Raw genomic sequence first — 23,409 nt, forward strand, 5'->3', positions numbered from 1 at the left:
CAATCAGTGTCGCATTGGAGGCGATTTTAACCTGTAATTGAACATTTGCGATGACAGTGGTACAGTGTCGACTTTCAATGTGGGGTCATAATTTGGATCTCTATGTTTACAAAAATGTCCAACTAAATAAGTCGCATTACATGTCCGTCCAATTAGCTAAATGTCGAACTAATTGTAAATTACTGTACTTTCAATCTGGAAACAATTCAAGAATTGGTGAAAATTGAATAATCAGGAAAGTCCCCAACTATCAATAAGCTCAGAACAACTGCCAAATTCACATACTCATCAGATCCTGGCAAACAAATGATGAAAAAATCATCAATTATTTGTGTTTTATTATTATTTTGGATAATGTTTTAGAAAGCATTGAACTGTATTTCCTAAACTCTTTTTTGGAAGGTTTAATGGCCCTGAAAAGCGCCTTGTTTTATGGAATGGTTCCAATTTAGAAAACTTAGTACTCGTGGTTTTGAAAAAAACCATTTCGAACGCCCTCGATGCCGCCTTGTTCTGGATTTGCCACCAAGAACAAACTTTTTTCTTCTGCTACCTGCTGCCGTTTTGCGATTGCGTTTGCCACTCGCCACTCGCTGCAACTGCCTGTTGTCTTGATGTCCACCGAACTTAATTTGTTCTGTTCCGAATGCGGGTTTTCTTATCGTCGCGAGCAGCTTTGCCGGCTAACTCGATCACTTCGGCGGCCGAAACTATGTAACGCCGACTAGGTGGACTGTTGCACTGGTACGCGCTCGGCCTAGCTACCCTTGCGGGGAACTCCAGACCAACGCGATTCGAGCGGGATTTTGCCTTTCCCTTCACTTTTCCTCCTTTACCATGTCCAGACATGGCTGCTTGGGTTGGTTTGTTGATGTGTTGTGATGCGAACTGATGTGGTGTACGGTTTGAATTAGAATGATCGTTACGGCAGCGGAGCGGGGATTTTTAAGCTGACTGGCTGGCTCGAGAATTACGCATGTGTGAGACTGCGACCAATGTTTCGTTCATTTTTTTCTTTTTCTTTTCCAATCGTGCTCATTCTATTTCGCTGCTGCTCTGGTTGCCCGTTTTGGTCGGTACGATTTGAGGAGCACAAAATGGACCAATCAAAAATGGGCACATAGTGCATTTTGACAATGCTTGATATTTCACAATTATTCAATTATTTATCTCAAGAAAAATGAAATGTTATTCGTTATGATAGATGCGTAGATATATTTCCTATCAATTGATGCAAAAACCTTTGCGATCTATTGAAAAATGCTCGAGTTATAAGCGTTCCAAATCTTGCATTTTTTCCTACTTGTTCAGTGCCTAGATTTCCATTTCACCCCCTATATCTTCCGGTTAGACGTAGTCCTACTTCAAAATGTATTTGGTTGCAGTGTTATATGGATAGAAAACATCAAAATAAACTCTTTCACATGAATGTATTTTTCAATTCCCAGGGGAACTGGCAGATTATTTTTCAGCAACGATTAGTTCTTTCCAGATTTTTCTCGATACTCTAAGCCCACCAATGGTTAATGCTAACTCGATAACCACCTGTTAATAGCACTTAATTGAAAAATATTTGGTCGCAGTGTTACATGGATAGAAAACATTAAAAAAAATGAGTGGGTTATATCTATGATATAACCGCAAGGTTCACGTGGAACTACCTTAGCTTAGCAATCATTCGTTTGTATTGATTAAATTCTTGATTGAATGAAACAGTTTCCAAATTCAATTGAGTTCAATATATTTGCTCTGTGAGTGAAAAAAATGAACAAATGCCGTGTAAAGTCAATTCATTTATTGTGATTGATTGTTCTTCGTTACAAGTAAATTTAATGACGGACCTTTTACGTTTGGTATGATGACTAGAACAAAATATATGTACGGAAGAATTATCAAACGTTTGATGAACCAGCCTAAGGCTGAAAATCTTTCCAATAAAGACAAAAAAAATTATCAAACGATTATTTTATTTTACATTTCCCTCTGAAGTTTACATCCCAAAAGTGTACATACTTCTCGAATCTCGAATTTGCTTGAAACTGGGAAGTTCATTCGCTTCTAGTGTCTGTACGACTTTCCCAGGTTCCTAAGTTTAGAAGATCATGTTAGGACAGACATATTCCACTCTGCACAAAGGCAAGCGAGGACAAAAGTACTCGCAGTTTGCATTTATTTGCAGAGCCGATTTCCCCAGAAACCTCGGTTTTGAAGTCTGTGTTAGGGAAACACATTTCAATCGGAACAAAAATACCCCCGATTTGTATGAATTCGCAATGCCGATTTCCCCACGCTTCATGGATTTGAAGTCTGTGTTAGGGAAACACATTCCAGTCGGAACAAAAATACCCCCGACTTGCATGAATTTGAAATACCGATTTCTCGAGGCACCTTGGTTTAGAAATCTCTATTAGGGAACACATTTCGGTGGGAACAAAAGCTCCCCCTACTTTCGTGTGTTCTTTTTCTTCTTTTTGGCTTTAAGAGGGTTTAAACTTTTCAGTTCACTCGCCTCTAGGCTCTTTCGTGTGTTTGCAATGCCGATTTCGCTGCTTGGTTTTAAAGTCTGTGTTAGGGAACATTTTTCGATGAGAACAAAAGTCCCCCTACTTTCATGTATTTGCAATGCCGATTTCCCCAAGTCTGCTTGGTTTTGATGGCTGTGTTAGGGAAACCGCAAATCGGGCCAATCAAAACGATGCAGTTAGGGCGTTTAGATAACGCCTAATATTTTACAGTTATTCAATTGTTTATCTAATGAAAAACAACATTTTGTTAGTTGCGATAGATGCGTAGAAATATTCCCTATCAAGTGATGCAAACATCTCTCCTATCCAGTACGAAATGTTCGAGCTATAAGCACTCGAAATCTTTCATTTTTTCCTGCATGTTCTGTGTTTAGGTTTTCATTTTACCCTCCATATATTCCGGTTAGACGTAGTCCCACGTCAAAAAATATCCCCGAAACTGTAACTGTTTAAAATTACCATAAGCTACCGATTAGTTTATAGTTTACTGTTTACAAATCTTCCACAAGTGAAATTCTTTCACAAGTGTGTAAATGTATGACCATTATATTTAGCAAAAAACTATACGAAAGTCAAACATTTATATTTTGCTTTTGAACGTATGATTCTAACGACGAATAGTTACGAAAAGGACTGAAATCAAATAATAATGGTCCGGTAATGATCTCATGCATTATATTCAATAAATATTCCACCCCACTAACATTAATTTATACATTTCATTGAACAATATTCTAGAATATGAAAAAACGTACCTGTTCAAAAAAAGTTACTCCTAACATTGAAAAATCATAACTTAAAAACTTATTGCAGCTCCTTTGGTCTCGAGGCTATGAAAACAATAAAAAACGAATACAATTAATAATAACGAGAGCATAATTCGAATAAAAAAACGGGTCAAATTTTTGCGATAAAGAACAAAACTACCTATTTTCACGAAAATCTGAGAACCACTATATCGATTTGGCATGGAATGGCTGTATATACAATTCCTGGTGAAAATTTAAGCAAAATCTTCGAAAATCACGATTTTTACCCCACTGAACATATAACAGCCCCATCATACAGTTTACATTTTTTCTTGAAACAAGTCATATTTGAAATGAAAAAAAAAATTCAAACTTTATATAATCGAGTCCGACCTGTATCTCGATTTTGTGGTGGCGACCATTTTGGATTTGCATTCCTCATAAATGATTGAGTTATACACTGAGAGAAATAATTAGTAAATATGACTACCAATCTATAGTCATTTTCTACCGTACTAATAACATATGAATATATAACATATATGTAAAGAAGAACTATGATTCGTATGCCCCATATTGGCCCCATTTTTCCGCCGAAAATGCACGTATCAGAATTTTATACTTATTATACATCCGTATTGCCTCATTTCAACAATAAAAATGGTTAATACGCGCGTTTCTTATCAGTTTTCAGATATGACAACATTTAAGTTTGCTAATGTTATCGAGTAAAATACACTAACCTCTGGTAGGGATGCGGGTTTGTTGACAATATGTACAAAAAATTGGTACATTTTACTAATGTTTGCATTACTAAATGTATTTGGTAGTTTTTGACTGAAGATTTTCTAAGTGTACTAGTCAAGCTCTTTCATTTGATATCAATATTGATGAGGTTTTGACTTGTACCAGTATCGAACAAGTAATTGGCCTCTAACTTGAACAGAGTGTCTGTTCTCTATTCACTGGATACTTCAACTGGAGCGCTGACTGGCATCGTCTAAATCAGCCTATTCGCGTTGACGGCGGATTGGTGTCGACATCTGGATACGATATTAGTTTGTATGAGGACAACTATTCTCTATCAGATTAGTCGACCCTAAGGCAGTTTGAAATTGCTAAAATTTGTATGAATTTTTTTTCTTGGCATTATTTATCTACTAGAAGTACGTTTTTCTGACCCTAATTTAAACTATTTTCTATGAAATTTTCAGATATTCTCACCAAAACTTTCCATTATAATGCAAAATTATCTTTAGACACAATTTGTGTATGATATTTTTTCACTGCTTGCAAGCAAAAGTGATTTTCACTTACAAATAGTACTAATTTGGTTTGGTAAAAATAATTTTCATTCATAATTTTTATTTTAAAACTACGTTCATTTCTTCTGCAAACCCATATTGTCATGCCTACTCCCTCATTTTGTAATACGAAGCTCAATGCCGTCAACGCGGATAGCTTTATAATGAATGCAGATATTATTCTATTCTTTGTTTTTAAGAGGCCTTAAACTTTGCAGTTCATTCGCCTCTGATACAGAGATAAAGGTGTGTTCCAAATTTCAGATCTATCAAATCAAAAGGGGGTCAAATTTCTTTTAATGTGGGACAGCGCTACAGACAAACATGTTAGTCATGTTATTGACCAACCTGTATGAGTTCGAATGTGAACTTTCAGCGCCGAACGTTGTCTAAAGGTCTTCGCACAATGTAGACAAGAATAGGGACGTTCACCTGCAAAGGGAAAACTCAACTAAATAATTCATTATAGTAAACCTTTTACCAACCCGTATGAATTAGAATGTGTTCTTGGAGCCCTGAAGAACGCTTGAACGCTTTCGGACAACGTGGACAAGAATAGGGACATTCACCTGCGAAGGACGAAGGTAACCCTGGAGAATGATTTATTTTCACAAAATACTTGTTACCAACCCGTATGAATTCGACTGTGCTCTGCTAGTTCGTATTTTGTGCGACAAGTTTTTTCACACTTTTCACATTGAAACGGTTTCTCTCCTGGAATATATTATCAGTCAATGTTTACAAAAATAGGATCACATTCTTACCAGTTTGTAGCCGTATGCGGTCTTTTTTACATTCGCGACGAACTGAAGCAACCGGCTTGATAAATGTATTGTTGTCTTTTTGGTCCAAGTCGTTGATGGAGAATTCCACGTCGATTTCACTCTTGATTTGCATTTCGGCTTCCTGATCGCTTGACCCAAAATCCACTACCGGGTCTGTCTTAAAAATATTACCATTGCCGGACACCTCGTGGTCATCGATCATTAACTCTGGTTCCACCTTAATGTCAGTCGGTTCGGCGCTGGGCAAAATTTGGAAACAGCTCTCGGGAATGCTATGGAGACTTATGAATTCTTGGTGGCATTTATCGCACGTGGGATAGCTACTCAACTGAGAAGTGTAACTTCTCAATTTCTGTAGAATAAATTTTAGCTTCTGCTTTTGAAGGTAAGTGGGAACCAGTACGTGATGAAATTCCTCATTACATATATCAAAGCAAAAGCTGCACTGGTCTCTGTTAAAATAGAATGTGATCAGTATTATTCAAACGAACGATTTAACGATTACGATATTTATTTTATTCATTTATTTATTTATGAACAAAATCATCTGACGACATGGTCTACATCAGGGATTCTCAAACTTTTTTCGACAATAGAACCCTTTTCCAAATAAAGTAATACCTCAGCCCAGCATAGCCGAATTTCTTTCAAAATTCTGTCTCTATTTTTATTTTTATTCATACAAACAATTACCAATTCAAGAACTTTGCGGTTGGTCAAGTGAGTAAACTTGACATAATTTTCACATAATAATCCAACAAACTAAAAAGGCATAAAATTCAATAAATATTATTATTGCTAAATATTAATAGAAAATATTTAGAAATACTTAAGGAGCTTGTCCACGGTGAGTGGGGAGAGGGTATAGTTAATGTTCACGTGTGCACGCAGAATAATTTTTTTTATTATACATTCACATCTTCTCAAAAAAAAAAGACGGGTGGGTAATGTCGGGGACATAACCGGAGTGACGTAGGACTATACAAAGGGGACAGCTTTTGTTAAATATATATTTTAAATATATTGTTTTATTTTCTTCTCCTACGTGAATACCTACCTATCTACCTGAAAAATGGATTAGTTTACTGTTTACTCTTTATGAATATGTTGATGGTTCTGAAAAGAACCTTTGGTGTTGTGTTTTTGTTATCACTCGATATTCCCATCTTGTTCGGTTAAACCTTCCTGTTTAGCTATTGCGTTTGCCACTCGCCACAGCTTTCACAGTTGGAAAATTTCTTCCCATCCAGCTTTGTGACATGTTGTACAGTAAATTACATTCAATGCGACGTGCCGAAGCGCCACTCAGTGTTGCATTGGAGGCGATTTTAACCTGTAATTGAACATTTGCGATGACAGTGGTACAGTGTTGACTTTCAATGTGGGGTCATAATTTGGATCTCTATGTTTACAAAAATGTCCAACTAAATAAGTCGCATTACATGTCCGTCCAATTAGCTAAATGTCGAACTAATTGTAAATTACTGTACTTTCAATCTGGAAACAATTTAAGAATTGGTGAAAATTGAATAATCAGGAAAGTCCCCAACTATCAATAAGCTCAGAACAACTGCCAAATTCACATACTCATCAGATCCTGGCAAACAAATTATGAAAAAATCAATTTGTGTTTTATTATTATTTTGGATAATGTTTTAGAAAGAATTGAACTTTATTTCCTAAACTCTTTTTTGGAAGGTTTAATGGCCCTGAAAAGCGCCTTGTTTTATGGAATGGTTCCAATTTAGAAAACTTAGTACTCGTGGTTTTGAAAAAAAAAACATTTCGAACGCCCTCGATGCCGCCTTGTTCTGGATTTACCACCAAAGCAGATTGTAAAAAGAACTAACTTTTTTCTTCTGCTTCCTGCTGCCGTTTTGCGATTGCGTTTGCCACTCGCCACTCGCTGCAACTGCCTGTTGTCTTGATGTCCACCGAACCGAATGTGTTCTGTTCCAAATGCGGGTTTTCTTATCGTCGCCAGCAGCTTTTCCAGCTAACTCGATTACTTCGGCGGCCGAAACTATATAACGCCGGCTAGGTGGACTGGTGCACTGGTACTAACGCGCTCGGCCTAGCTACCCTTGCGGGGAACTCCAGATCAACACGGTTCGATCGGGATTTTGCCTTTCCCTTCACTTTTCCTCCTTTACCATGTCCAGACATGGCTGCTTGGGTTGGTTTGTTGATGTGTTGTGATGCGAACCGATGTGGTGTACGGTTTGAATGAGAATGATCGTTACGGAAGGAAGGAAGGTCTTGTATTATAGAGACTTTAAACTTTTGCAGTTCATTCGTCTCTAGCCTTGAGAAAGGCCCTTTGAAAACTCTACTCTACTCTACTCCAGCGCTACCACCTCCGCCCTCTTGCCTTGAGAAAGGCACTCGATCCCTCGCCGTCCAGCTCGACCAGCAACGATGTTTTCCAGTCGGTGTCCACACAAAGAATCCGTGAGCATCGTTACGGCAGCGGAGCGGGGATTTTTAAGCTGACTGGCTGGCTCGAGAATTACGCATGTGTGAGACTGCGACCAATGTTTCGTTCATTTTTTTCTTTTTCCTTTCCAATCGTGCTTCATTCTATTTCGCTGCTGCTCTGGTTGCCCGTTTTGGTCGGTACGATTTGAGGAGCACAAAATGGACCAATCAAAAATGGGCACATAGTGCATTTGGACAATGCTTGATATTTCACAGTTATTCAATTATTTATCTCAAGAAAAATGAAATGTTATTCGTTATGATAGATGCGTAGATATATTTCCTATCAATTGATGCAAAAACCTTTGCGATCTATTGAGAAATGCTCGAGTTATAAGCGTTACAAATCTTGCATTTTTTCCTACTTGTTCAGTGCCTAGATTTCCATTTCACCCCCTATATCTTCCGGTTAGACGTAGTCCTACGTCAAAATGAAATCTGTTCAGCATTGTCATTTTCCAATGTGCCATCCTTAAGAATTTCTCATTTACCAATAAAAGGGTTAAACCCAGCCTGGTGACATGGCCTATCTAATTAACTGTTCTCGGAAAGTGCCAACATCTCAGCTGTCGATGTGTTTTAACAACTCTCGAAGTGCATAAAGGGTGTGTCACATCAAATTGCATCACGGAAAAAACGCTGTAGAAATTTAATTTTTAGGAATTATATCTTCAGCTTTCGCTTATAATCAGATAAGAGTGTATAGATCACGTTGGCCATGCTTCACTGTCAATTTTTCGTAAATTTGGAAAAATGTCGTCGAACGAAAAAGAGCGTCGTGAATTAATCCTGCGCACTCATTTCGAGAATCCGGAGTTGTCACATCGGGACATCGGTAAGATGCTGGGAATCGTCCAATCCACGGTCAGCAGAGAACTAAAACGATACTTCGAGAACCTAACCATCGACCGGAAGGTGAAGAACGGCAAAAATGGATGCTCCGTCAGTGAAAAAGATCACAAGCGCGTAGTTAAGCAGTTTAGACGTGATCCGAGAAATTCGGTCCGGGATGTCGCCAATAAGCTGAATTTGTCAAGTTCATTCGTCCAGCGGACCAAGCAGCGGGAGGGCCTGCGTACATACAAGGTTCAGAAGGCTCCTAACCGCGACGGAAGGCAAAACATGGTGGGGAAGACGCGAGCCCGGAAGCTGTACACCGAAATGCTGACGAAGCCGCATTGCCTGGTAATGGACGACGAAACCTACGTCAAAGCGGACTTTCGTCAGCTGCCGGGCCTGTTGTTCTTCTCCGCAGAGGACAAACACAGCGTTCCGGAGGAGATTCGCAAGCAGAAACTATCCAAGTTTGCCAAAAAGCACATGGTGTGGCAAGCGATCTGCTCTTGCGGAAAGCGGAGCGCCCCCTTCGTGATGACCGGCATGGTAAACGGGCAGGTTTACCTTAAGGAGTGCCTACAGAAGCGCTTACTACCACTATTGAAGCAGCACAAGGGCCCGACCATTTTCTGGCCGGATCTCGCTTCGTGCCACTATTCATAGGACGTGTTGGAGTGGTACGAAGCCAACGGGGTCACCTTCGTGCCAAAGGAAATGAACCCGCCCAACGCGCCGGAGTTTCGCCCAATAGAGAAATATTGGGCGATTATGAAGCAGGCCCTCCGGAAGAACCCAAAAGTTGTCAAATCGGAGGCGGACTTCAAGAGAAAATGGATTTCTGTTCAAAAAAGTCACAGAAGGGTTGTGTCCGAGACACGACCGCATAGTTGACGTAGGATTCCGTTAGTCTATCTGTTGATTTTGGATATGTTTGAAAAATTACATCGTTCAACTCTTTGATAATGATATGGTGGCCTCCTGAAAAGGGCCGTTTTGTTTGGTTGTTGGGTATTGTTTGTTCACTCCACCAGTGTTTACCGAGTTATGATGACAGAAGGACGGTAAACACTCGTTGGATTTTGCGTATCAGATAAAAGATACCGAAGTGGAAAGAGATTTGATGAAAACCACCCTCTGTGATCCTAGACGAGATGCCTTTTGTGTTATGTATGATGAAATAAAGAAGAAAAAACTCACCAATGTAATATAAGATAATTACCAATACCGAACACAATTATCAATTTTTCTCATCAGTAAAAACATGTTACTTTAATATAGAGAAAACATATTTGAAATGGAAAACCCAATTCGGATCTAAATTGGACTAACAACACCTAATACTATATGTAGAGCAATAACTTTTTTAAATATTTCTTCACTTTTCCAATTTTTCCCCCCCGTATAGACTTTCCTTGGGTGAAAATGAACACAACGAAACAGACATGCTACCATATGCCATTTTACACTTACACTTGTGCTAAATATTTCACAATACACGATCGGTCATTGATATGAAATTTCACGAAGCAACCAACATTAAAGTTCCGAATTTAAATTTTATTTGCTAGAATTAATCGTATCACTCGCCTTACTTGCAATAGAAAAATGCCCCCGACTTTCATGTATTTGCAATGTCGCATGATTTTGATGTCTCTGTTAGGGAATACATTTCGGTAGGAACAAAAATTCCCCATACTTCCTATATTTGCAATGTTGATTTCCCCAAGGCAGCTTGGTTTTGATGTCTCTGTTAGGGAATACATTTCGGTATAAACAATAGCTCCCTTTACTTTCATGTATTTGCAATGCCGATTTCCCCCAGGCAGCTTGGTTTTGATGTCTCTGTTAGGGATCCGCCGCATGCGTCATCAATTTCGTCCAATCAGAAGTGGGTATTTCCATTATGATGAGATTGAGATTTTTCACTTGTTCGATAGTTAGTTTCATGACAAATATTATTTTCTTCAATATAAAAAATTGTTATAGAGCGCCGAAATTTATTGACGCAAAAATTTCATTAATTCATCATGAAATGACTGAGCAATAAGCGTTTGAAATTGGACAATTTTCACGATGTGCTCGTTTTTGACTTTCAATTTGTACCCCAATATGTTCCCGAAAGACGTAATCCTACGTCAAAAAACTACAACCTGACGTTGTACAGAACCTTATGGACGGGGTAAAGAGGAAGGTGCGAGCATACGAGCTTGGGCTCGAAGTATGAATAAAAAGAAAATGCAAAAACTTGTTTAATAGTTTTTATTTTACTGTCTAAAATTTTCAAAAGGATCGGTCTACTGGGCGAATTTCTACAGCGTTTTTTCCGTGATGCAATTTGATGTGACACACCCTTTACATATCAGCTGTCAGTAGGGTACATAAATTGATTGTGGCAGTGCATTTAATATGGTGCTCGAGATGATCATATCTAAAATATGGCTCATCTTATAACGAGGCTTGTTAAACCGCCCGGCCGAGCATCCATATCAGTGAAGACCGTGAAATCTGTATTCTGAAAATAACTCACATAAACTGTGAGCTACCGAGTTATTTCCATTGAAAGTATTTATAGGGTTCATAGTATTTATTGATAGGATTAATCATTCCAATTTTACACCGAATTAATCGGCAACACAATCAAGAGCGGAAGGCTCTGAACCGTAATCGTAATGCCCAGTTGCAATATGTATCTTTCATTATTTATTATATAATAAATAAATTGTCCTCAAATTCTCTTAAGTCGACATTCTTAGATCAGATCGAATCAGAATTATCAGAACGAAACGCAAATTTGCATTCTGAAATTCGAAGTGTCGCGTTCGTCAATGCAAATTAACGCATCCATCAACGTTTAGTTGGCTTCTTGTTTGAAGATTGTTTTGGATCAGAATCAGATTAGTTACGCGTGTCCTTCAAGTTTAGCGAGTCCAGATTCTGAAACATAGATGAGTACCAGCGCACGGTGATATAGAAAAGAAGAACCATGGATCTTGGGTCATTTCTTTGCGAAGAAAATATAAAATTTGATGCGGTTATTAATGTTGATCAAGAAATATGCACAACGCGAGATATCGTGTACGTCAGTTTGAAAAAACTAGTTTCGAGAAAAATGCGTTTGATGTTAATGTGTATTCTTGAATGCCTAAACTTCAGTAATATGCAGAAAATTTTTTTTTGTCGTAGGACTACGTCTTACATTAAGGGTGCCAAATCAGAAAACAGGTCACGTTTTCATGAAATAAAATTAACGTTAATGAATATTTTTGCTGCGAACGGATTTTAACGATTTGCATACCAATCGAACCATTCCCATTTCCCCATACATTTGTTCTGTCCATTTGTGTAATTTCCTGAACAGAGCTTTCAATAACGGGCAACCACTGCAGCCGCTAGAATAGATACAATGAAGGGGGATAGTGAAAAGAGAATATTTGCGAAGTGAACTATCGCTAGCGTACAACAATTGCATATCCTCTGAGGAAAATTCTCAGAATACCCGGAACAATAAAGATAGCTTATTCTGCTTCTTTTGCGTTTTATGTTTCCCCTCGAGCTGTGAACGCTAGCGAATATTTCAGTTGAAGTGCATCTGGCATTGCAATTAGCACAACCATCCGAGCCATGGCAAAGCAGAAAAAAGAGAAGAGTGCAAATGATTATAGGTCGCATCTAGCCATCAGTGTTTGGCTTTGTGGGTGTTGCTTGTTTTCGTTGCGCGGACATTAGAATCTGTTCATTTCCTGTACATGTGAATAGCACACCTTCGATACTTTTAGTTGCCATTCGTATCTGCTCTCGTGCGCAGCAGTTCTGTTCTGATGCAACAAGCTGCCAGCTTTGTTGACGGTTTTGACCGATTGTCGAGAAACGATTTTTCATAAACGGTCAATCTCGTGATGTTTCATTTTTATCGCTGCAACTGTTGTCTTTTAAATGCATGTTTGATGCTTGTTGAATGCAATCAACTCAGTGCAATGCGTGCATTGATATAAAAAAAAACAAATTGCGACATATGACCAATTAGTGTATTGTTCTCGCAAAGGTAAGAAAAAATCGTTGCTTCTCGAAATGATTCTACGAAACCACGCAAGCCATTAAACCTTTTCAGGGTCCCCGGAACTTTTTACTAAAGAGTTATTTGTGAAATTTCGATGTATACAAATAAAACACAAATTTATGCATTACTCGAGAATTAATCAAGCAAATAAAACGGAGACACATGTTATTTGCAAGTGGTTGAAAAATCTTGAACGAGAATTGTGTCTGAAAATAATCTGATATTATGATGACGAGTTTTGGTAGAAGTACTAGGAATTTACGGTGATAACTTCATTGACTTAAAAAAATGGATCATGGCATGAAAAATTACCGTTTCTATATTCATATAAGTTATGAATCACAGAATTCCACAAAGTCATGTTATATTTGTTCAAAGTTTGTAAATTTCATCATTGTGTCTTGATTTGAAATCCGGACCCTTTTTTAGTCATGATTCGAATTTCGGACACAATTTGACTCGTCCGGATTTGAAATCATCTTCTAAATGTGAAACACAAGTATTTGTTTTGGGTTTCGACATTTTTTTGTCAACAACTGGGTACTATGCTTGACACTACACTAAATCGATACAATAGTAAGTATCAGTCACAATAATTCAACGTGCAAAAGATGTTATGGTTTTGGTATGATATTGAAAATAATGAAAAAGTGTTCGGGTTAAAAAGGCGTCCAGATTCAAAATCATGATGGTACTAGAATGAAATGGTTTCTAAACAATTTATCAATAAACTTACAAATTTTCACTAACAATTGCCATCTCACTTCTGCACTTTTTTTATTCTAATGAATTTATAACTCTAAACTCTAAACTTATAACATAGAAATCTCGAGCACCATAACTATTAACGACTTTCAGGTTGAGTGGATTGTTTACAAAACAGAACTAGGCACAACATTTGACGTAACCAGACAACGTACTTATATAGTTACCAGGTATGCTATAAAAATTCTCGCGTTAGTATTAGTAAATAGAGTGTAAAATTATGTGGATTTTTTCAATTTTTTGAAAATAAAATAAAAGAAAACGAATAAATATTTCTTCCTAAAAGTTTCATATTTGATGTTAAAAAACTAGAAGTGGGTTATATCTTTAATATAACCGCAAGTCGGACATAGGACTAACTTTGATTTAGCAATAAATAATGAAACAAGCAAATAAATCTTAGACATTTCATCTTTCGAATAAAGTGATTATCATACCACTTCGTTTAGCCGAAAAAGAATTATTAACGCTCAAAGGGGAAATCGATTGCTCCTCGGAAACACCCAGCGCAAATAACACCCACTCCCCAGCCCCGAAAACATGATGTAGTGGATATTTCACATCATGTCATATATTTCGTATTCTTCATTATCAAATCCATAGTCAATGGCACCCATCGGTATCGAGTTATCATCGACATCACCATTTTCGCTGAATGTTCCTTTCAGTTCGGCCTACAAAAACAGGAAGTGGGTTATATCTATGGTATAGCCGCAAGGGTGACGTAGGACTATCGTTGATTTTGTTTGAAGTTGAATCTAAATCCATCCTGAATGAATGAATAAATAAATATTTGGGTGACTTCAAAAACGAGAGTGTTACTTTGAAGACTCAAGGTTTTATGCATCCAATATTGGATACAAAAAACCTTGTTCTGAAGAATAATCTTCAGAAGCTTTCCTGTTAACTGCACTTGATTGACAAATCACAAAACCAAATGTATGTGGTCGCAGTATTATATGGATAGAAAACATTAAAATAAACTCGCTTGAATGTAATTTTCAATTCCAAGGGGAACTGGCAGATTATTTTGACGTAGGACTACGTCTTTCATTTCTATACCGGGGTGTAAAATCAAAGTTTCGAAAACGAAAGCGTTACGCCGGAGACCGAGATTTTGAGCGTTAATAGCTCCTAAACAACTGAACGAAATGGTATGATAAACACTTCATTCGAAAGATAAAATGTCTACGCGTTATATACTTGTTACTTTTTCATCCAAGAACTTGTTTCAATAGCCTTAAAATTGCTTTCAAAACAGGCTATTTTACTCACCAATCGGTATATAAGCGATCGCCGCTCCGAAATCCTCTCAGTTATAATTGAATAGCGATTGAAGTACCATCGCAGGAATGAATGGATGTTTCCCTAACACAGACTTCAAAACCATGGAGCCAGGGGAAATCGGCATTGCAAAATAGATACAAGCAGCGAGTACTTTTTAAGTCGTTTGCGTTTCTACAAATCGGAATGTTTCCCTAACACAAACTTCAAAACCATGGAGCCAAGGGAAATTGGCATTGCAAATGAGATGCAAGCTGCGAGTACATTTGTACTCGTTTGCATTTTTGCAAACCGGAATGTGTTTTCCAAACACAGATTCCGAAACCAATAAGTTGAGAAAATCGGCATTCCAGATCTCGGCAGTACTTTTCATATCCCCATGCATTTTTACACTCTGGAATGCGTTCTGCTAACACGGTCTACAAAAGCGGGTACAAATGCAATGCTTGGGCTCGGTTATTCAAGTCTGTATGCCCCTTCATGTCGCCAGCTCACTGAACTTCTACGCATACCGTTTGATGATTAGGCAAAATGTTGATAACTGTTAGCTGCGATAACCACTACCATAATGCATGAATTGACCTAAATTGGGATTTGTTTGCAATTGAATTCGTGAATTGTTTCATTCATTCACTAGTTTAATCAATAATTTAATCATCAGCTTTGCGCAGCGGCGATATCGTACCCAATGAGAAACATTCGAAGTGCGATTATTGCTAATTGAGAAAAACACAAATGATTACTAAGCCAACGGAAGTCCTACGTCAACCTTGCGGTTATATCATAGGTATAACCCATCCATAGTTTTTCAGCAACGATCATTTCTTTCCAGGTTTCCTCTCGATAACCAGCAAACGAAAAGAGTTGCGCGCATGTATGTGTGTGTGTGTGGCGGCTGCTTCTATGTCTTTCCGAGGAACCGTATTTCGATGCTGATACTCTCTTGGTCACCTTCTCTTCTCCTTCTGATCGATCGGCTTTTCTGCGCTCCCTCACAGTTAAAACAAACTGATTGCATTTCAGGTCAGGTCAAGCCAGGTAATGAATACCTCGATCCCTCGCCGTTCAGCTCGTTCAGTAACGATGTTGTCTTGTCGATGTCCTCAGGCGTCGTGCACTAATTACGTAACGCAAAAATCCGGATTTTGAACCTCCCCCCCCTTTCGTAACGCAATTTCCTATCTCTAATAAACAGAAAGTCACGTAACATCTAACCCCTCCCCCCTTATCGCATTACGTAATTTGTGCACGACACCTCACGAAAAATGAATGGGTTTCACCACCAGAATATCATTTCAGTATGCTTTTCGTGCGTGATTGAATCGAGAGAAGGTGTGGTTTACGATGGCAATTTGGAAGGCAAACTAGAGGAGAATGAACTCTCTGAGTATGAAAATTTCGGCGACTGAGCAATAATCGATTGAAAATTATATAATTTTGGCGATACGAAACATTTTCCGTTTTTCATGTTATGCATCCATTATTGGATACGAAAATATCCTACTGATGGGAAAGAATAATCTTCAGAAGCATTCCAGCTAATTACACCTGATTGAAAAATTACGAAATCAAATGTATTTGGTCGCTGTGTTCGCCATATAATTAGAAAACATTAAAATAAACTCTTTCGCATGGATATATTCTTCAATTCCCAGGGAACTGGCAGATTATTTTTCAGCAACGATTAGATCTTTCCGGAATTTTCTCGATGCTGTATGGCATCCAAACGAAAATTCTCGTTTCAGTTTGGCCTGCAAAAAACTTTTCTGAACTCTAATCCATCAAATTTAGAGCCCTGCAAAGGGCCGTTGATTATATGCTAAGCTAATATAGCACCCTCTCCTTGGATTCGACGGGCCAGCTGAATGTCCTTGGGCATGATGTGACGCGTTTTACGTGGATAGCACACAAATTTGTATCTTCGAATAAGCCTCCCTGGAGCCGATCTGGCGTAGTGGTAACATCCATACCTCTCACGCTGAAGATCACGAGTTCAATTCTCACTCCCAACATTCTTCCAAAATTGAAAGTAAAAAGTGACGAACCAGCCAAAAGTGTTGAAAGTCACTATAATACAGATATAAAAAAAAAAAAAAAAAAGCCTCCTGCAGCGTCATAACCGCGGAACTTTGGAAGCGCAAGTCGGTTTTGAAGTCCTGAGCACGATCCAAAAGCTGCAAAGGTAGCTTGCGGATCAGCAATTCGGTCGACTTCCGATAGCGATGAATTTCACGCAAAGTTCCCGGTCGATAGCGATGTGGCTTCTTCACCTATCCTGCGGCTGGTGCGCTTATCCGAGCTGCTTTCGTGTGCCTTACCACTGAAAGACTAACCTGCTATCTGCTTGGTCCCAAACAAACGAGTCGTCACGGTGCGAGAGTAGAGTAAGAAATGAACGAAAGCAAAGGAAGCGTCATTTTATAAACCATAAGTATAGAATCTAAACCCCACCCTTATTATATTCGTTGCTTACCCTGAGAGAGAAACGAATAACATCGAAGTAAGTATACAGTAATGTATTTGAATCCGGACACTTTGCGTTACATTTAATACCATACCGCAGCCACAACATTTTCTGCATGTTGAATTAATGCGATTGATAAGTAACTATCAAGAAACTATCAGTAACTATATTAGCAACTATTAATCGCATAAATTCAACATGAAAAAATGTTATGGCTGTGGTATGATATTGAATGTAATGCAAAGTGTCCGGATTCAAAAGCATTACTGTAAAAAAGAGTTAACTCGACTGAATTTTTTTCAGTTCGACCTGCAAAAACGAAATTAAGAGCCCCCGCCGACTGCAGACTGACTTGTCGACCGATAGTTCGATCGGCTTCTTAATCAGTACGGAGAAAAAAAGTCTGTAGTGTACAGCATAATGCATAGACGTAAGTATGAGCTTCCCCATCTCACATTCCAATAAGATTAATGGGTTTCCAAGTGGGCGCGCTACATACGGATGCGAATGATTTCAATAACCTGTTTTCGAAGCTATCATTAAGCTATTGAAACAATTTTCCGACTCAATAAATAGCAATCATATAACTCTTGGACATTTTATCTTTTGTATGAAATGATTATCACTGTTCCGTTTATTCGAAGTAGAATGAATCACGCTTAAAGATGGAATGGATTTTTTCTTGGAATTTACTCAGCAAAAATAATGCCCTTTCCCAACACTTAAAAACGACAAACGGGAAACAGTTTCATCAAAGTGATTTCTTCGATATGGGGATATATTCACTACATCATGTCATGTATTTCATATTCTTCATTATGAAATCCATATCCATGGCACCTATCGGTATCGAATTATCATCGACACCACGATTTTCGCTAAATGCTCCTCGTTAGTCATTCGGAGGTAAGGCACACGAAGTCAGCTCGGATAAGCGCACCAGTAGCAGGATAGGTGGAGAAGCCACATCGCTATCGACCGGGAACTTTGCGTGAAATTCATCGCTATCAGAAGTCGACCGAATTGCTGATCCGCAGCTACCTTTGCAGCATTTGGATCGTGGAATTGCTCAGGACTTCAAAACCGACTCGCCCTTTCAAAGTTCCACGGCTATGACGCTGCAGGAGGCTTATTCGAAGATACCAATTTGTGTGCTATCCATGCAAAACGCGTCACATCATGCCCAAGGACATCCAGCTGGCCCATCGTATCCGAGGAGAGCGTGCTATATTAACATAGCATATAATCAACGGCCCTTTTCAGGGCTCCAAATTTGATGGATTAGAGTACAGAAAAGTTTTTTACAGGCCGAACTGAAAGGAGCATTTAGCGAAAATCGTGGTTTCGATAATAATTCGTTACCGATAGGTGCCATGGATATGGATTTCCTTATGAAGAATATGAAATACATGACATGATGTAGTGAATATATCCGAAGAAATCACTTTGGCATTATAAAATTATTTGTGTACGAATGCCGCAATCGATAGTCGACTCTAATTTGCGCTGAGTAATTTCCTCGGAGGACTCGATTCCTCCTTTGAACATTAATAATCTCTTTCTGGCAAAACGATGTGGTATGAATCACATTATTTGAATGATAGAATGAAGAAGTTTTCTGCCAATTTCCTTCAACCTCCAAACGTATCTTTCTCCCGTTTGTCGTTTTCGCGTTCGCTAATCCTTTCTCACAACACCCATTTCTCGTTTGAGAAATTGTTGAGTAAACATTGTTTGCCAGTGCGCGTAGAACGGGAATTCCTAAAGATTCATTGCACCTCTAATAAATTGCCGAAAGACGTGGTCTTACGTTGATCGCAATTGATTGAAAAAATCCAAAACGAAATGTATTTGGTCGCAGATTTATATGAGTAGAAAGCAAATAATCGCTCGAAAATGACTTGATTTTCGCAATGTGAAACATTTTCCGTTTTTCATGTTATGCATCCAATATTGGTTACGAAAATTTCCACTGATGGGGAAAAAAAATATTCAGAAGCTTTCCTGTTAATTGCGATTGATTGAAAAATAACAAAACCAAATGTATTTGGTTGCAGTGTTATATGGATAGAAAACATTAAAATAAACTCTTTCGCATGAATGTATTTTTCAATTCCCAGGGGAACTGGCAGATTATTTTTCAGCAACGATGATAGCAACGAGAATTCCGCGCGTGTATGTGTGTGTGTGTGTGTGTGTGTGTGGCGGATGCTCCGATGTTTCAAGCGGAACCGTGGCATCACTCTCCTCCTGATGGATTCCCTTTTGGCCTTAGGTGCACAAACAGGCTCTTGGTGACACCGTTCATCAGCGTTTTCATGATAAACGAAATTAGCTTCACAACAACAGCGACAACATGCTCCAATCGCTGTTCAATCATAACTGAGTATGTTTACGAGCGGCGCTCGCTTATATACCGATTGGTGATTTCAATAGCCTGTTTTGAAAGCAATTTTAAGACTATTGAAACAAGTTTTTGGATGAAAAAGTAACAAGTATATGACGCGTAGACATTTTATCTTTCAAATGAAGTGTTTATCATACCATTTCGTTCAGTTGTTTAAGAGCTATTAACGCTCAAAATCTCGGTCTCCAGCGTAACGCTTTCGTTCTCGAAACTTTTTTAACCCCGGTATAGAAATGGAAGACGTAGTCCTACGTCAAAACTTTTCTGAACTCTAATCCATCAAATTTGGTGTCCCTGAAAAGGGCCGTTGATTATATGCTAAGGTAATAATGACGAAAGCGGAAGCGTGGCTGTTTAAGCACGCTCTCCTCGGATACGACCAGCTGGATGTCCTTTGGCATGATGTGACACGTTTTGTGTGGATAGCACACAAATTGGTATCTTCGAATAGGCCTCCTGCAGTGCCATAACCGCGGAACTTGGGAACGGCAAGTCGGTTTTGAAGTCCTGGGCAATTTCACGAACCAAACACTGGAAAGGTAGCTTGCGGGTCAGCAATTCGGTCGACTTCTAATAGCGACGAATTTTACGCAAAGCGACGGTTCTGAAGGGTTCATTATAATATATGTTCTACACAATTACTATTAATCTTGATAGATTCGCATATTCACACCTGCGAGTGTTGACCCTTGGTTGAACGGAGACTTGACAGATGAAGAGGGAAAAAGATGGACATCCGTGAGTTACGATGAGGATGAAAAAGTGTTTGAGAATTGGCTGTGATAAACATTACAGGTTCCCGGTCGGTAGCGATGTGACTTCTTCACACCTCCTGCGGCTGGTGCGCTTTTCAAGTTGCTTTCGTGGTGCCTTACCACGGGTAGTTTTACGAGCTGTCTGCTTGGTCTCAATGAAGCGAGTTCTCACGGTACGAGAGTAGAGATAGAAATGAACGAAAGCAAAAGGAGCGTCATGTTTTATACTCATTCGTTCGGTTCAACTAAAGAAGAGAAATGGCATTGGAAAAATGGGTGGGTTATATCTATGATATAACCGCAAGATTGACGTGGGACTATCTTAGCTTAGTAATCATTAATTTGTATTCATTAAATTTTTGATTGAAACAATTTTCAAATTCAATTGAATTCAATAGTAAAGAGATTGAATAAATGCCATGTAAAGTCAATTTATGCATTGTGATAGATTATGTTCTTCGTTACAAGTAAATTTAAAGACAGTCCTTTTACGTTTGGTTTAGGAATTATCAAATGATTATTTTATTTTAAATCTTCCTCTGAAGTCTGCATCTCTCAATTGTACGTACTTCTCGAAATGCGAATATTCTTGATTTGATGAACTTCAGGCACTCAGTTTCAATTTTGACATGTACCTTGAACGTATATTGTTCAATCTATAGGCGTTATCGCAGCAAATGGTTATCAACATTTTGCCTAATCATCAAATGGTATGCGTAGAAATTCAATGAGCAGAAGATATGAAGGCATATCCTTCAATGCAATCTTGAATAAGCGAACCAAATCGTTGTGTTCGTACCCGTTTTTTGTAATCCGTGTTAGGAAAACACTTTTCGGAGTGCAAAAAAAAACATGCGGGTGCAGAAGTACCCCCGGCATGCATGAATCAACTACTTCAACTTCTACTTTTTATACTATAGAGGTTTTGAACTTAAAGGTTTATTCGCCCCTAATGTCTGCACGATTTTCCCACATTCCTAAGTTCAGAAGACCGTGTTAAGGAAACATATTTTAGTCTGTATAAAGGCAAGTGAGTACAAAAGTACTCGCAGTTTGCATTTATTTGCAAAGCCGATTTCCCCAGACACCATAGTTTAGACGTCTGTATTAGGTAAACACATTTCAGTCGTAACAAAAATACCCCCGACTTGCATGAAGTTGCAATGTCAAATTTCCCACGCTCCATGGATTTGAAGTCTGTGTTAGGGAAACACATTTCAGTCGGAACAAAAATAGCCCCAACTTGAAATTGCACTGCCTATTTCACCATTTCACCAGAGAGAAAATGGCCCCGACTTGCATGTATTTGCAATGTCAATGTGTTGGGGAAACACATTTCAGTCGAAACAAAAATACCCCCGACTTGCATGAAGTTGTAATGCCAATTTCCCACGCTCCATGGATTTGAAGTCTGTGTTAGGGAAACACATTTCAGTCGGAATAAAAATACCGCTGACTTTCATGTATTTGCAATGCCGATTCCTCCAAAACTGCTTGGTTTTGAAGTCTGTGTTAGGGAACACATTTCGGTGAGAACAAAAGTACCCATACTTTCATGTATTTGCAATGCCGATTTCCCACGGCTGCTTGGTTATGATGGCTGTGTTGGGGAAACCGTAAATCGGGCCAATAAAAACGAGGGAGTTAGGGCGTTAGATAACGCTTCACATTTTACAGTTATTCAATTGTTTATCTAATAAAAAATAACATTTTATTAAATGCGATAGATGCGTAGAAATATTCCTTATCAATTGATGCAAACATCTTTCCGATCCAGTAAGAAATGTTCGAGTTATAAGCATTCATTTTTTTCCAGCATGTTCTGTGTTAAGGTTTTCATTTTACCCCCCATATACTCCGGTTAGACGTAGTCCCACGTCAAAAGAAAACAGAAGTTTTCGGGTCAACAATTAACAATCATATAACTCGTATACATTTTGTCAATCGGATGAAAAGATTATCATACCACTCCGTTCGGCCGAAAAAGAGATATTAACGTTCAAATCCTTGCAGCCCAGCATCACTCTCTCGTTTTCGAAATTTTGAACTTACACCCCGGTGCAGAAATGAAAGACGTAGTCCTACGTCAAAATGTGGTCGTGTCCTAGATACAACCCCTTACAATTTTTTAGTTTCCCAAAGTTAACTCTACGCCGTCGCGATTGGAGTTTGATAAAGAACACGTGTAATAGATTACGATATATATTAGTGTTACAAGAATTCTCTCGATTACCTTCTCAGGTTTCCCAATAATAATTCTTCGCCGTCGCGATTCGATTTCTATAAAAAGCAAGTGAGAAAATAATAGAATATTTATCCAATCCAATGAATATTACAGTTTTTCCTTGTGTGGTTACCTGGAGATATTCTCTGCCGCCTGTTGAGACATATAAGATTTCTATAGAGACCAATAGAGGCAACCCTTCTGGTCTTCGCGCGGTGAAAATCATACTAACATTTCTTCCCTTCCCCTGGTAACTGTGAGGACGTGGCCCGTGTCATTATTGACCATTTAAAGCTCGAATCACCGAAACTTGCACAATGAGAATAATTTGCTACTCCCAAGCGTCATTCGGTGTGTTCTTTGTGCAATTTCGCTGATTCAGGTCTATCACAGAGGGCAACTACGAAGTGTACAGTCTACCTAAGCTCAAGCAACGTCAAATTCTCAAGAAATTTGAACAGACGAATGAACATTTCGCCAAGGAGTTCCTCGAAGAATCAGATCCGGGTATGCAAGTAAAGGAGAACGAACTAAGATTGGTCCAGACAACAGCTGCTAGTCACACCGTTGATAACGGTAAACCAGGTTCAGAGCTGACTGAAGACAAACCAGTTGGTTTTGGACAAGAGAGATTCGTCGGCCCTAGGAGATTCATCAGTGTTTTGAGCTACCAAGAAGGTTGATATTTTCTAAATAACATTCTTTTTTGACGTAGGACTACGTCTAACCGGAAGATATAGGGGGTGAAATGGAAATCTAGGCACTGAACAAGTAG

The 23,409-nt window shown here is 38.7% G+C and overlaps 1 protein-coding gene across 3 annotated transcripts in view; it reads right to left on the reverse strand.

Moving 5' to 3' along the window:
- Nucleotides 1–23,409, reverse strand: part of LOC129762285 (zinc finger protein 501-like) — a 152,190-nt gene that overhangs the window by 66,978 nt on the left and 61,803 nt on the right. Inside the window, exons 1-4 of one of the 3 annotated variants that reach the window (XM_055760476.1) lie at nucleotides 13,472–13,610; nucleotides 5,343–5,815; nucleotides 5,209–5,292; nucleotides 5,064–5,147 (exon numbers count right to left, since the gene is read on the reverse strand). The exons of the other annotated variants lie outside the window; for them this stretch is intronic. Coding sequence (XP_055616451.1) covers nucleotides 5,064–5,147; nucleotides 5,209–5,292; nucleotides 5,343–5,815; nucleotides 13,472–13,494 — 664 coding nt within the window. The 5' untranslated portion in view covers nucleotides 13,495–13,610. Of the gene's footprint in view, nucleotides 1–5,063; nucleotides 5,148–5,208; nucleotides 5,293–5,342; nucleotides 5,816–13,471; nucleotides 13,611–23,409 lie in introns of those variants that run through there. 3 annotated transcript variants of the gene reach the window in all.

Source organism: Toxorhynchites rutilus, chromosome 1, assembly GCF_029784135.1.
Source record: "Toxorhynchites rutilus septentrionalis strain SRP chromosome 1, ASM2978413v1, whole genome shotgun sequence".
NCBI classification, from domain to species: Eukaryota; Metazoa; Arthropoda; class Insecta; order Diptera; family Culicidae; genus Toxorhynchites; species Toxorhynchites rutilus.